General features: G+C 51.6%; 5 protein-coding genes across 5 annotated transcripts; 3 read left to right on the top strand and 2 right to left on the bottom strand.

The window, feature by feature from the left end:
* Positions 1 to 247: 247 nt before the first annotated feature.
* On the top strand, positions 248 to 2248 carry ASPGLDRAFT_116673 (chaperonin-containing T-complex alpha subunit TCP1; the record flags this gene model as incomplete). The annotated part of the gene is made up of 6 exons (XM_022539796.1): positions 248 to 290; positions 351 to 398; positions 454 to 539; positions 611 to 715; positions 769 to 1803; positions 1862 to 2248. The coding sequence occupies 6 exons, from the start codon at positions 248 to 250 to the stop codon at positions 2246 to 2248; spliced, it is 1704 nt and encodes a 567-aa protein (XP_022405231.1).
* Positions 2249 to 2497: 249 nt separating this feature from the next.
* ASPGLDRAFT_163016 (WD40 repeat domain-containing protein) lies at positions 2498 to 5116 on the bottom strand. The gene is made up of 3 exons (XM_022542527.1): positions 4407 to 5116; positions 4243 to 4353; positions 2498 to 4191 (listed from the first exon to the last, which is right to left on the bottom strand). The coding sequence occupies exons 1-3, from the start codon at positions 5077 to 5079 to the stop codon at positions 2786 to 2788; spliced, it is 2190 nt and encodes a 729-aa protein (XP_022405230.1). The 5' UTR covers positions 5080 to 5116; the 3' UTR covers positions 2498 to 2785.
* Positions 5117 to 5776: 660 nt separating this feature from the next.
* Positions 5777 to 11352, top strand: ASPGLDRAFT_116334 (putative rRNA biogenesis protein RRP5; the record flags this gene model as incomplete). The annotated part of the gene is made up of 3 exons (XM_022539765.1): positions 5777 to 6238; positions 6290 to 10765; positions 10825 to 11352. 3 exons carry the CDS (start codon positions 5777 to 5779, stop codon positions 11350 to 11352), a joined length of 5466 nt encoding a protein of 1821 aa, XP_022405229.1.
* A 198-nt stretch (positions 11353 to 11550) lies between these two features.
* ASPGLDRAFT_116765 (uncharacterized protein) lies at positions 11551 to 12687 on the bottom strand (the record flags this gene model as incomplete). Its single annotated transcript, XM_022539804.1, has 2 exons — positions 11551 to 12580; positions 12650 to 12687. The coding sequence occupies 2 exons, from the start codon at positions 12685 to 12687 to the stop codon at positions 11551 to 11553; spliced, it is 1068 nt and encodes a 355-aa protein (XP_022405228.1).
* A 168-nt stretch (positions 12688 to 12855) lies between these two features.
* On the top strand, positions 12856 to 14975 carry ASPGLDRAFT_42127 (uncharacterized protein). Its single transcript, XM_022545549.1, has 2 exons — positions 12856 to 13704; positions 13766 to 14975. Exons 1-2 carry the CDS (start codon positions 13304 to 13306, stop codon positions 14835 to 14837), a joined length of 1473 nt encoding a protein of 490 aa, XP_022405227.1. The 5' UTR covers positions 12856 to 13303; the 3' UTR covers positions 14838 to 14975.
* The last annotated feature ends 15 nt before the right edge of the window (positions 14976 to 14990 follow it).

Below are 14990 nucleotides of genomic sequence, written 5' to 3'. Positions count from 1 at the left end.
GAGATGAACAAAAACGAGGGTCGCTGAAGGGTCACAAAGCGCAAAGACAGAGCGTTGACTCTTCCCCTCGTCAAAAAGTGGGATGCATCTCGAAAAACTTCACCGCCCGGGGCCGGCAGAACTTTTAGCGCAACCCGCACGCCTCAACGAACCAGAGGCTACTGAGTGTCGAGCAATCCTAAAAAGTCCCAGCAGTCGGAGCTTTTGATATCCTTTTGACTACGTTTTCTCCGTCTGTTTCGCAGTTATGGCAGGTATCTTCGAGGCGCCGCGGAATGCGGACACTCTCTGTGAGTTCTCACTTCGCCAGGTGTTGGCTCCGAATCTATCAAACTGACCAACTCGCACAGTCTTGGGTGGGCAGAAAATCACCGGTGCGGACGTCCGCGAGCAGAACGGTATGTAACGATGATATTGCCTGAATCGCTCGATCGTTGAATTGACTCGTGATAGTGCTCGCAACCCAGGCCATTGCAAATGTCGTCAAGAGTTCTTTCGGTCCCTCGGGCTTGGACAAGATGATGGTGGATGATATAGGTGTAAGGACCTTCGAGCCCCTGGCTCTATATTGGACATTTTGGATCTTTCCTGACATGTGGAATCCTTCTAGGATGTTACCGTGACCAACGACGGGGCGACTATCCTCAGTCTTCTCGACATCGAGCATCCAGCTGGCAAGATCCTCGTTGATCTGGCCCAGCAGCAGGATAAGGAGGTGGGTTTCAATAGATGGTTTTCTTGGATATATAAGTCTAATTGGATGGCTAGGTCGGAGATGGAACCACGTCTGTTGTTCTGATCGCTGCCGAACTTCTACGACGCGCGAACGAGCTGATGAAGAACCGGATACACCCTACGACCATCATCAATGGCTACCGGTTAGCCCTCAGAGAAGCAGTCAAGTACATGAACGAAAACGTCACTGCAAAGGTCGAGGCCCTCGGAAGAGACAGTTTAATTAGTATTGCCAAAACGTCGATGTCCAGCAAGATCATTGGGGCCGATTCTGGCTTCTTCGCAGACATGGTGGTGGATGCTATGCTTTTGGTGAAGTCAACGAACCAGAAGAACGAAATTAAATACCCCGTCAAGGCAGTCAACCTCCTCAAGGCGCACGGAAAGAGTGGGACTGAATCGGTCCTCGTCAACGGCTACGCCCTCAACTGTACTGTTGCTTCCCAAGCCATGACGACCCGGGTTACCGATGCGAAGATTGCCTGTTTGGATATGAACCTGCAGAAGGAGCGGATGAAGCTTGGTGTTCAGATTACCGTGGATGACCCCGACCAATTAGAAAAGATCCGTGAGAGAGAATCTGGTATCGTCTTGGAGCGGGTTGATATGATCCTCAAGTCGGGAGCCAATGTTGTCATGACCACTAAGGGTATCGATGACATGGTTCTCAAGCTCTTTGTCGAGCGGGGTGCTATGGCCGTGCGGAGATGCAAGAAGGAGGACCTTCGACGGATAGCCAAGGCTACCGGTGCTACTCTTGTGAGCACCCTCTCCGATCTCAACGGAGATGAGAAGTTCGAGGCATCCAACTTGGGACATGCAGAGGAAGTCGTCCAGGAGCGGGTATCGGATGATGAGTGTATCCTTGTGAAGGGAACCAAGGTTCACACAGCAGCTTCCATCATCCTCCGTGGACCTAACGACTTCAGCTTGGACGAGATGGAGCGTTCAGTTCACGACTCTCTGTGCGCCGTCAAGCGTACTCTTGAGAGCGGCAGCATCGTCCCTGGCGGTGGTGCCGTCGAGACAGCACTTCACATCTACCTTGAAGAATTTGCCGTCACAGTGGTACGTATAACAATGGCCTTTTTCCCTATATGTACGTTGCTAACAGGGAATCTCACAGGGCTCCCGCGAGCAACTCGCCATCGGCGAATTCGCCCAATCCCTCCTCGTCGTCCCCAAGACCCTGGCTGTCAACGCAGCCAAGGACTCCTCCGAACTCGTCGCTCAGCTCCGTGTCCGCCACGCCCTCTCGCAGCGCGTACAGGAAGGCGATGCCAACGAGGAAGAGAAGGCCATCGCCAAGAAGAAGACCTACAAGAACTACGGTCTCGACTTGATGAAGGGACGGGTCCACGACAGCCTTAAGGCTGGTGTGCTCGAACCTAGCATGGGCAAGATCAAACAGCTCAAGAGTGCTGTCGAGGCTTGCATTTCCATCATGCGTATCGATACGATTATTAAGCTGGACCCAGAGCCGCAGCAGGATGACGGACATGGACACCACTAAGGAGAGGGGAGACTGTGTGTGCATGTGCATTTTTTGGTTGATGATTACTTTGTTTTAATCATGCTGTGGGTTAGGGGAGGCGACCATAGAAGAGATGGAAGGGTTAATAAGAAAAGAAATTTTATTCACGAGTATACATTTGAATTTGATATACAAGGCCTGTACGTACTTTGGAGCTGGCAGTAATTCAACCCTACAACAGTGAACACTACAAACCATGTCTCTCGAGGTCAAGCTTATACGAATTTTGGCCAACAGTAATTGCTTCCAATGTTCATGTATTGAACCAAAACTAAGTAGACATCTGTATGTGTATTTCCATCTCATGCATCGAGTACCTTCAACATGCAATGTATCCCGCTTGAACAATAGCACAAAACTCCCACGAATAACTAAACGCCCTGCTAAATATAAAATAAAATAAAACCATGCCCTAGCGCCCCAAATGCTCACAAGTATAAACCCGAACCCGAAATTAGTCGGAACAAATCACCCGAAAACAAAACAAGAGATCCCAATCCCTGGGGGTATTTGTGTTTATTCATCAGCTTCATCGTCATTTGAATCTTTAGTATCAGCCCACCCGCAATGCCACCGTCTACCCTCTGTCTCACCTCCCGTACGGAGGTCACGCGCATCAGACCCTTCACGCCAGCATCTGGCGCTGCAGTCATCGCTGACAGTTACCAGTTCACCGTCTGCTGTCCACGAGACGCCGGAGACTTCTTTCTTGTGGCCTTCAACGAGTGGTGTTCCGGATTTGTAGATCGGCACTGTATCTTCCAGCTTTGCGTACGGGCCAGTTCCGGAGAAGCTGCGACGGAGAGCTGAGCGAGGGGTGGAGAAACGAGGTGTGGGTGGAAGGGAGTCGCAGTCCTCGGTATCTGCGTTCTGGGTGGAGGAGGAATGGAGGAAACGCTCGTCGGTGGGGAATAGGACGGCGCAATTATCGCTGCTTCCAACGGCCAGCATCTCTGGCTTGTCGCCCATGGGTTTTCGGACTCCAACTTTCAGGTAGAAAGAAGCCACTTGTAGGCGTGGGTGTCGAAAGCCGTACAGAGGACCAAGACCTTCCTTGTCTGAGCCGCCTGAGCGCCGTGGACGAGTGTTGTTCAGAGAGAGCTCGGGTGCATGTCCTACAATGAGATGCGATGTCGAGTGCGCGTAAACTGTGCCATCCCGGCATAATGTGTAAAGTCTCGAGCCATCTCCGTTAAATGCCATTGAGGTAAGTCCAAAGCGCCTGTACTTGACATGGCTGTCCGGTTCTTGAGTAGTAGAAACCGGAAGGACGCCACGCCCACGACGGTTGCTATGAGCAGTACGGATATCCCATAACCTGACAGATGCATTGGCTTCGGAAGCCGTGACGAAAAGGTTCTCGCGGCCTGGAGGGAGGAACGCGAGGGAGGTCACAGTAATGTCGGAACGGCCAAGCTGAAGTTCTGATTTGTCGGAAGCAGACCCTTGAGACATCCCAGAATGGGCACCATGGATTGTATTCAGAACCTGGGGATAAATCATTTTGGACGTGGGAGTGGCGTGGTATTCCGAGTCGGAATCGAGTGAGCACTGAACTTGCAAAGAGGGCTTTTCGAAGCCCTTGCACCGCAAATCCCAGATGTTGACATTGCCATCGCGACTGCAGGTGGCAAGAACTTTGTTGTTGGAAGCTGGTTGAAATTGCACTCGTTTAACCGAAGAGATGTGGTTCGATAAACAGTATATCGGCTTCTGTGTAGCCATGTCGATAACCAGTCCCGTCTGATCCCCTGAGGCGGTTGCCAATAACATGTCATCCGAGGAAAATTCGAGGTCCATCAGTGCGTTCATGTGTGGGCGGAATGTAAGGTATGCGTTAGAGAATCCGTCTTTGTCGTCTTTCGCAGAATCCAGCAAGCGGACACCCCCTTCTTCATAACCGACTGCAACGAGGGAATTCGCTGGTAGGGTCAGTTAAAGAGCCCTAAATGGTGACTCAATAAGATACTCACTATTGCAAGATGCAGTACATAACGGAAGGGCGAGCCGATCGCCGGCGTAGTTGGCGCACGCATGGATGTCGTCTGGGCGAGAATAGAAGTCTGATGTCAAATCCTGCCAACCTGGAACACAGTTAGAATGATATGCCTGATTCGTGCGTATGGAGTTAACTAACCAGCTCCAGCATTGGCTCTCATGGTCACTCGATTCGCCCGTGGTCCCAACACACTTCGCATGTACAACCCCCCAGATGTTTGTAAGGCCTGCGATCGACGGATAGGAGCAATTGGTTTGGGAGGATCCTCTTCCGCAACGACAGAAGTCGTCTCATCATCCTGCACTTCACCACCAGCCTCCAATTCCTTGACTGATACACCAATCTCTTCTTCCTGAACCGGTGCACTGATCCGAACTCTTCTCAGCGGCGACGACTGGAGCGGCGACCCGATGGACGAAAAGGAGAGTTTTCGTTTCGTGCTAGGCGTTCGTGTTAGACCTGAAGGTGCTGGTGCTGGTGCTGGTGCTGGTTCGTTCGGAGTTGATCGGCTGGCAGTCGTCTTGGATGCCCTTGCAAAGGCTGGACCCAGGCGGTTGATCGCCGGAGAGCTCAGCGTCTTCAATGCCTGACGATTCGTCTTCACACTTCCATTGTTTCCGCTGCTGAGGATCGAACGAGGCGTGAAGAACTTCCGAAATGACCGAGGGGTGACCGGAGGCGGTTTCTTTGGTTTGCGTCGGATACCGACATCTGAAGCTATCGAGGGTGGTGAGGACGGGGGCTCTTGCGAAGATGGAGGAAAGACAGGTTCAGATTGAGGGATTTGAGGGAGATCATGGCCGGTATACATGGTGTGCCGCGAATAGCAAGACCTTCAAGAGCATCATAGAGGCAAGAGTGAATAGGAGAGAAGTTCAAGATTCTTGGGGCGCCAGTGGGCCTTTTTCGCGTGGGATCGCGTGCGGACGCGAACTTCGCGCGCAAGTACTGTAATGAGACGGGTATGGGAGAATGTTGGCCCGAGACAGAACTTCCGTTTTAATTAAGCCCAATTTGTCAACTCATTCTTTTTCTATCTTGCCTACGGAGCACGAAGTACAGAGTAGAGCATATAAAAGTGATAGGTCTGAAAGGTACCTCTAACTCGGTAATCTTTGTTGAGATGGGCACGTTGAGTGAGGCGCGGATCCGAGTCTACAAAGCCAATAATACTACTTTCTAGGTCAATTCCAAAGCCATTGTTATAAGTACGCGAAGTATGGTCTTTCATACATAGAAAGATGGACGGAAGAGGACTGAACTAAGGTACATGAAGAAAGGTGGTTATGCAGATGTATATTCGAGACATACATAATTCTAAAGAGCGTTTATCGATAAGGATCACGTGAATAACAATGTGGGTCTCATGTGCGGGCGGTAACATTTTTTTTCCTCATTTCTCTTCGAACGCTTCTTTGCGCCTGTACATAAAACCATTCAACATTGGAGCTCTGGAGCAGCTCAAAGAGTCTGCGCTAGAGTCTCGAATTTCTTAAACTTGAATTATCATGGCGCCCATCAAGCGCAAGGGCAATGTTGCCGAGGAAGCAACAACCCAGAAGCGCGCACGTTTCGGAGCAGACAAGAAGGACAACAAGAAGCAAAAGACCAACGATTCGGACGATACCAAGTCGAAATCGGAGGAGGATTCGAAGCCAACGGATCTTTCTGTTCTGCGCGACGACGAACCGGCTTTCCCTCGTGGTGGATCGAGCGTCTTGACGCCTCTTGAACGCAAGCAGATTCAAATTCAAGCACAGAAGGATGTTCTGTTTGAGCAGAGAGGTTCGAAGAAATCGCACAATGTCGAGGATGATGACGATGAAGGAAATGATGATGTCGACATGGGTGACGCAGATGATGCTGCGAAGAAGCCTCGCAAGCAACGTAAGACCAAGGCGGCAAAGAAGAAGGCAGACAAGGAAGCTTCCGAGAAGAAGGGTGTTCGAGTTGAAGGATTGAACTTCAAGGTATGCCCACGAAACAATGCTCGGTTCCATAATTGAAGCTAATTTGAAAAGCGTATCGTCCCTGGGTCTATGATCTTGGGTCAGGTCTCGAGTATTAATGCCCACGACATCGCTCTCTCGCTCCCTAATAACCTTACCGGCTATGTTCCCTTGACATCTGTCTCGAAAGGATTGGAACAGAAGATTGAGAAGCTTCTCAACGAGGACGACAACGAGGACGATTCCGACGACGACTCCGACGAGGACTCTTTGGATTTGAAGAATTACTTCTACCTGGGACAATACCTGCGGGCTCACGTTGTATCTATCGGGAGCAACCCGACGGATCCTAGTTCTCGGAATAAGAAGCGCATTGAGCTTGCAGTCGACCCAAGGCAAGCGAACTCCGGGCTGTCCAAGTCAGATCTCGTCGAGAACACTGCCGTTCAAGCATCGGTTGTGAGTGTGGAAGACCACGGTCTGATCATGGATCTGGGTATTGAGGGCTCTGATGTCAAGGGTTTCATGTCCTCCAAGGAGATTGACCGCAAGTTGGAGTACTCGAGCATCAAAGAAGGAGCGGTTTTCTTGTGTATGGTGACTGGCCAGAACGCTAGCGGGAATGTTTTCAAGCTATCCGCCAACCTCCGGAATACGGGGTCCATCACCAAGTCGCATTATCTCAGCACTGCGCCTACGATCAACTCTTTCCTTCCCGGTACCGCAGCTGAAATTCTTGTGATGGATGTCACACCCACCGGGCTGGTGGGCAAGATCATGGGCATGTTGGATGCAACAGTGGATTTGGTCCAGTCTGGAGGAAATTCGCTGAAGGAAGACCTTACGAAGAAATACCGCACTGGCGCAAAGGTCAAGGGACGTCTTGTCTGTACTTTCCCCGCATCCGAGCCATTCAAGGTTGGATTCTCGCTGCTCGATCATGTCATCAAGTTCTCCTCCGATGACCAAGGACCTGGCTCGTCTGAGGATGCGCCGGCTATCTCGGCAATTGTGCCCGAAGCAACAGTGGTGAAGGTGGACCCCGGCCTTGGTGTCTACGTGAAGATTGGGTCTACGAAGCACACGGGATTTATTCACATCTCACGTCTGTCAGACGGCAACACAGAAAGCGTCTCCGCTGAAAAAGGACCATTCAAGCTCGGCACCACGCACGAGGCAAGAGTAGTCGGCTATAATACTCTCGACAACCTTTACCTGCTTTCGTTTGAACGCAAGGTTATTGACCAGCCGTTCCTTCGTCTCGAAGATGTGACCATTGGCGCTGTCGTGAAAGGCAAGGTCGAGAAGCTATTGATTGGCCCTAACGGAATTGATGGATTGATTGTGTCCTTGGCTGATGGTGTCACGGGTCTCGTCCCGTCTATGCATCTCGCGGATGCTGCCCTTCAGTTCCCCGAAAAGAAATTCCGTGAGGGTATGACTATCTCGGCTAGGATTCTGTCCGTCAACCTGGAAAAACGCCAGATCCGGTTGACTCTGAAGAAGAGTCTGTTGAACAGCGAGTCTGCCATTTGGAAGGACTACAAGGATATCGTCCCTGGTGCCCAGTCTCCTGGAACCATCGTGAACATTCAGCCCCACGGTGCTGTTGTTCAATTCTATGGCTCCGTCCGGGCTTTCCTCCCTGTCTCTGAAATGAGTGAAGCCTATATCAAGGACCCTTCCCAGCATTTCCGATTGGGCCAGGTGCTCAGCGTTCATGCTTTAAGTGTCGACGTGTCTCTTGGCAGATTGACAGTATCGTGCAAGGATCCCTCCACATTCACGGAAACTTACAAGAAGGCATTTGAAAACATTCGCCCGGGATTGCTTGTTACAGGTACTGTTTTCGAGAAGTCCAGTGACGATGCCCTTCTCAAACTTGACGAGTTTGGTCTTGTGGCTCGGTTGGACCTTCACCATGTCTCTGACGGATCTACCTCCAAGCAGAGCTCGTTGCTTTCGAAGGTTCGCGTCGGCCAGAAGCTCAATGAGCTTCTTGTACTGGACATTCAACGGGCCCACCGGTTGATCAGAGTCACAAGCAAGGCTAGTCTGAAGAAGGCTGCCAAGCAAGGCAGTCTCCGTGAGGACTTCGAAGATCTCGAAGAAGGCACTGAAGTCACCGGTTTCATTCGGAATATTACCTTCGACGGTATCTTCGTTGAGATGCTGGGTGGCTTGGTTGGATTGGTCCCTAAGCGTCTTGTCAGTGAGGAGAATGTTACCAAGCCTGGGTTCGGCATGGCTGTCTCTCAGACCATTACGGCGACTGTTCACTCTATTGACACCGATTTCCGGAGATTCATTTTGAGCATGCGGCCGGATGAGGCGACTAGCGCTGGTCCCAAGAAGCCTACCCCTAAGAAAGCGAAGGAGCCTCGTGCTTCCGATGACAACGTTGCCGTCGCGAACGCCGTCGATGAGGGTCTTCAAACTATGTCTGACTTCACATTTGGTCGGATCGTCAAGTGCAAGGTCCAGTCGGTCAAAGCAACGCAGGTCAACGTTCAACTCGCGGAAAACATCCAGGGTCGTATTGACGTCTCCGAGGTCTTCGACAAGTGGGAGGACATCAAGGACCACAAGCAGCCATTGCGAAACTTCCGCCAGAAGGAAGTCATCTCCGCTCGAATTCTCGGTGTTCACGACGCTCGGAACCACAAGTTCCTCCCCGTCAGCCACCGTACCGGCAAATATCCCGTCTACGAACTCTCCACCAAGCCCAGTTTCTTACAAGCCGCCAACCCTCAGCCGCTCAACTTGGAGCAAGTTCAAGTTGGCTCTTCATGGTTTGGTTTCATCAACAACATTGCCGACGACTCGCTCTGGATTAACCTGTCGCCGAACGTACGCGGTAGAATGCGTTTGATGGATGCATCCGACGACCTGTCGCTTGTGGCAGATATCGACAAGCATTTCCCTATCGGGTCTGCTATTGAGGCTCACGTCACAGCCGTTGACACCGAGAAGGGCCGTTTGGATCTTTCTGCCAGAAAGAGCTCTGACAAGCTCTCGCTTGACGATCTGTCTGTGGGCATGGTTGTTCCAGGCAGAGTCACCAAGACTACCGAGAAGCAGGTTATCATGCAGCTCAGTGACACGGTGGTTGGAGCAATCAACCTGGTCGATATGGCCGATGACTACGAGAAGGCCAACCCAACCGTTTACCGCAAGAACGAGGTGCTCCGCGCATGTGTTGTCGGAGTCGACAAGGCTAACAAGAGGGTCTCTCTGTCTCTCCGGCCATCGAGAGTTCTCAGCTCGTCGCTGCCGGTCCAGGACCGTGAACTCGCATCGATGAAGGAACTCAAGGTGAACGACGTCGTTCGTGGTTTTATCCGCAGAGTTGCAGACAACGGATTGTTCGTGGCATTGAGCCACGACGTTACTGCTTACGTCCGTATCTCTGACCTGTCTGACTCCTACCTCAAGGAGTGGAAGGAGGCTTTCCAGGTCGACCAGCTTGTCAAGGGTCGTATCACGCTCGTTGACCCCGAGCAGAACAAACTGCAAATCAGTCTGAAGGACTCTGTCCTGGACCCCAACTACAAGGCCCCCGTTACGCTTCGCGATCTTAAGCCTGGCCAGATTGTCACCGGTAAAGTCCGCAAGGTCGAGGAATTCGGTGCATTTATCGATATCGACAACTCCGCCAGAATCAGCGGTCTTTGCCACCGCAGCGAGATGGCTGAGAAGCGGGTGGAGGATGCTCGGTCTCTGTACGAGGAGGGTGATGTTGTGAAGGCCAAGATCCTCAAGATCGACCGTGCGAAGGAGAAAATCTCATTCGGCCTGAAGGCTTCGTACTTCAAGGATGCTGAGGATGCTGAGAGCAGCGAAGAGGAAGAGGACGACTCTGAGGATGGCGTGAGTCTCGATGGCTTCGGCGGCGCTGGGGTGGAAGGAAGCGACGACGAAAGTGACGAGGACGAGGACGAGGAAGATGATGTCTCGATGGGAGGTGTCGATCTTGAAGATGGCAGTGAGGGCTCTGACTCCGAGGAGAGTGAAGGAGACGATGACGAAGAAATGGAGGACGCCCCGTCGAAGAAGACAGGCGGCCTCGGAGACGGCGGCTTTGACTGGAGCGGCAACGTCAACAACGACGAAGATGAAGCAGCTGCATCCGACTCAGAAGGCGAAGACGACAGCTCGCGGAAGAAGAAGAAGTCTCGCAAGCCCGAAATCCAGGTTGACCGTACCGGCGAACTCGACGCAAATGGACCGCAGTCCGTAGCCGACTACGAACGACTTCTGCTTGGTGAGCCTAACTCGTCGCTCTTGTGGCTGAGGTATATGGCTTTCCAGCTGGAGTTGGGTGAGATTGAGAAGGCAAAGGAAATTGCCGAACGGGCCCTTCGCACCATTACCATCGGACAGGACACTGAGAAGCTGAACATCTGGGTGGCACTGCTGAACTTGGAGAACACCTATGGTGATAATGATACCCTCGACGACGTTTTCAAGCGTGCTTGCCAGTACAACGATACCCAGGAGATCTACGAGCGGATGACGAGCATCTACATCCAGTCTGGAAAGATCGAGGTAATATACCCTGTATATGTGATTTGCAAAGTATCAAATTCTAACAGATTGTCCTACAGAAAGCGGAAGACCTCTTCCAGATCGCTCTCAAGAAGAAGATCTCTCCTACTCCCAAGTTCTTCGTCAACTACGCTTCCTTCCTCTTCGACTCCATGGCCGCCCCTGACCGTGGCCGTGCTCTCCTCCCCCGCGCTCTCCAGTCCCTTCCTTCCCACACTCACGTCGAAACGACCTCCAAGTTCGGACAACTCGAGTTCCGCTCTCAGAACGGCGATATCGAGCGAGGCCGCACCGTCTTCGAAGGTCTCCTGTCCTCGTTCCCCAAGAAGATCGACCTGTGGAACATCCTCTTGGATCTGGAGATCAAGAACGGCGATACTGAGCAGGTGAGACGGTTGTTCGAGCGTGTTCTTGGTATCCAGAAGGGCGCTGTTGCGGCTGGTACGGGCAAGAAGCTCCGGGCCAAGCAGGCGAAGTTCTTCTTCAAGAAGTGGCTTGATTTCGAGGAGAAGGGTGGTGATGAGAAGATGGTTGAGGAGATTAAGGCTAAGGCTGCGGACTATGTTAAGTCTTTGCAGAAAGAGTAAGGGTTGTGTTGTGATTTTTTGATATAGCAGAAAAGTCCTCTTTAATTTGGGACCTGGTGTTATGGGGTATTAGGTACATTGTATATAAAAAGCAGCATAAATACTTTTTCTTTCCTGCATAGAAATTAAGAGATGCAAATGTACTCTTCTCAACATGCGCCCAAAAACAAAACAAGAAAAAAGGAAGGAAGGGAAGCGCTATTGTCGTTTCTCGGCCATAAGTCGTCTATACTCCTCCACAATATTCTTTCTCTCATCGGCCAACTCTTCTCTTCGCCTTAAACTTCCCATAGCAGTCGGTACGTTGGCAACATTGACCTTGGCACCACCACGGACCTTGAAGATCTCTCTGGGTTTCGTCAACTGTGGCGGCGCCTGCGCGACATCCTGAGGGTTTGTCTGCCTATTCATGCGCTCCGGGTTGTTCAATTTAGCCCAAGGATCTGCACCATCATAGTCGTCGTCCGAATTATCATCACCGGCAGTGGCATTTCCCTTGTTCTTCTTTTTCTTCTGTGCCTCAGCCTTCTTCTTCGCCTTGGTCTTCCCAGCCTCGGTCTCCCACTGCTTCCACAATTCAAGCTGGTCCTCCATTTCCGCCTCCCGTTCCTCGCGCTCTTCCTGTTCGCGCTCGCGGATCTTCACATCATCCTCGCGCCATTGTGCCTGCAGCCGGCGCAGACGCTTGTCGTGCTTGGTCAAACGCTGTTCGCGGACCTTGGGATTGTCGCCTGCGGGGGCTTTTTCGGACCGCTTCATCAGGGATAACGGCATCTCACGATCAACTCGTGCAGAGAAGTCGGACAATTTCTCACCAGGGAGGATTTTCGGGCCGGCTTGGATATCAGACTTTGCGGCGGTTGCGCTGGCATCCGTAGCAGTAGCAGTAGCAGTAGCAGTAGCAGCAGCAGCCGCACCAGACTTCTTCTTCGGTGTCGAATCTTCCTTTCTATCCTCTGTACCCCTCTTTCTCTTCTTCTTGCCGCCCTCTGCGTTGTCTGTCTTGGTGCTGGCCGGTTGTTGCTTCTGCTTCGCGCGTTCTTGGATTTGCATCAAGTGACGGAATGCTCGCGGGGTATCATCTTGACCGGCCTTCTGCTTGGTTTCATATTTCCGTTTTAGCTTTTCTTGTTCCTCCTTCTTCTTTTTTCCGGTGGCTTTGGATTTGGCGCTGGGGTCTCGGGCTGGGAGAGGTTTTGCGACTAGTGACGGGGGGAGGTCGTGGAGGCTGCGGGAGGTGGGATGCGTGTTAATAAAAAGCATGCGCAGATATATACTGGATTAGATTGCAGCTTACTACTTGTCATTTTGGCGTCTCTTGTGCTTGTGAGGCATTGTGGTGGTTGTGGTGTTGTGTGCTTAGAGGTGGTCGTTGTTGGAAGGCTTTTTTCTTTTTTCTTTTTTTTTTTTTTCTGCGGTCGCAGATCTAATCGTATCTGATAAGGACAGGGACCTATAGTCCGTATTTCAACGTCGTTTTTATAGGAAGGAAATAAAGAAGAGAATATTTAATAAGAAGGAGGAATATAATCAGTTTCAACTGTCTTGTCTTTTCTTTTCTTCTGTTCTGGTCTGATAGTGTCTTCTGAGTGCTCATACAACATGCCGTACAGACGAGTCGCTACAACACTACGGAGTATACTACTTCGTGCCCCAGTTACATCTCCGTGTTCTAGATTGCTCAAGCTCCAATATAAATCCCTAATCTTTGCACGCGCTCGAATGCATTGGCTGTTTCCTGCCCTTTCCAGAAACGGAAACCTCCGACTGATCCATGGGAGTTGACGAATCCTTTGCCTCTCCGACTACTCGAGGAGATGGAGAAGCATTCAGCAAGGGGATTGACTGGGGATCCTCTCTTCTCTCGCAGACATTGAAATAAAAGAGTTGCTCCGAGAGAAATCTCTGACTCGACGACTCACTACGCCATCATTGAATATCATGGCCCGGGATGCCTCGCCGTCGTTCACTTTCCGACAACCCCAGCAGCTCATTGTCGCACGCGACGTTTTCCAATAATATCCGAAAAATAGACGATTTTCAGGATCGCGAGGACATTGCGGGTCTCGATAAACCGGCATTTATGGCGGATTCGCCTGTGGGCGACGAGCCGAAAAGATCGGATTTGCGCTGGTCCGGTCGTCAACCGACTCCTTGGATGAGGATCAGAGGGATCTTCGCGCCGTTTTCTTCACGAGGCAAGAGCTTAGAATCTGACACTGACGATGCTCTTCCTTTGTTGTCGTCCTCTGACTCCTCTGAGCGGTTGATTGAACGTCCGCGGAGACGAGTCGGGAAATTTAGAGTACTCCGCTGGTTTCTGTCCCTCCTCGTGGGTATTTTCGTCATGCTGTGAGTTCTCCCCTGCCAGAATACATGCGAACCTAGGCTAATACATAGGACATAAATGTAGAGGAATCGTCCAATTCGTGTCAATCCTCTTTGGCCTCGCCTACTCGTTCTTCCCCGACGAATTCGACCGCGCCGCCACCAACTGGCTAAACCCAGACCACCACCCCAACACAGACGCACCCGGATCGTATTACCCGACAGACATCTCGCGCGACATAACCCCCGTCGGCTGCCACTCCCACAATGACTATTGGCGCCGCGTCCCCCTCTTCTCAGCCCTACAAGCAGGCTGCATCGGCGTCGAAGCAGACGTCTGGTTCATTGACCAAAACGACCACCAAGACCTCTACGTCGGGCACACAACGTCCTCACTCACGCCCGAGCGCACACTGAGGAGCATGTACGTCGATCCGCTAGTGAAGATCCTCGACCGGCAGAATCCGATTACGGGTTTCCATGAGAGTGTCGATCAGCCGCGGAATGGGGTTTTTGATACGGATCCCGGGCAGACGCTTATTTTGCTTGTTGATTTTAAGACGGATGGGGCGCTTACTTGGCCACGTGTGGTTGAGGGGTTGCAGCCGTTGAGGGAGCGGGGGTATCTTACTTATTTTAATGGGGAGGAGGTTGTTAATGGACCTGTTACTGTTGTTGGGACGGGAAATGCGCCGTTTGATCTCGTGAGCGCGAATTCGAGCTATCGCGATATATTCTTCGATGCGCCACTCGACTTTCTAGCTGAGGATAGCATCACCAAGGACAGGAAGAGGCAAGCCGTCCAAGACGGCAATAACCTTGGCCAAGGCCTCTCTAGTACACCATCCGATATCACGCCCGACGCATTCAACTACACAAACAGCTTCTACGCTTCCACATCCTTCAAGGACACAATCGGGTTCCCGCGACCCTTCCACCTTACCGCGCAGCAGATGGACTCCATCCGGGCTCAGATTCGTGGTGCGCACCGTCGCGGGCTGAAGGTGCGGTATTGGGGACTGCCTAGCTGGCCTCGAGGCTTGAGGAATCATATCTGGAGGGTTCTAGTTCATGAGGGTGTGGATATCTTGAACGTTGATGATCTGCAGAGTGCGACGAAGAAGGAGTGGACGCCTAAAGTGGGTGATTGGTGGTGATTGCTGGGTCTAGTTGCTTAGATTTGGCTGTACAGATTTACTAGCTTTTTGTATATATATGGTAAAGATATGATAATGATGCATTGCTCAATCGAGTCTGATGCTATGTTGAAACGACATGGGGTATGATGAGTTCCGTCACTCGTAGCCACA

The sequence above is a fragment of the Aspergillus glaucus genome (assembly GCF_001890805.1).
Source record: "Aspergillus glaucus CBS 516.65 unplaced genomic scaffold ASPGLscaffold_2, whole genome shotgun sequence".
Taxonomy (NCBI): domain Eukaryota; kingdom Fungi; phylum Ascomycota; class Eurotiomycetes; order Eurotiales; family Aspergillaceae; genus Aspergillus; species Aspergillus glaucus.
The sequence above is the reverse complement of the archived record's forward strand: the minus strand, read 5'-3'. Positions and strand labels throughout refer to the sequence as shown.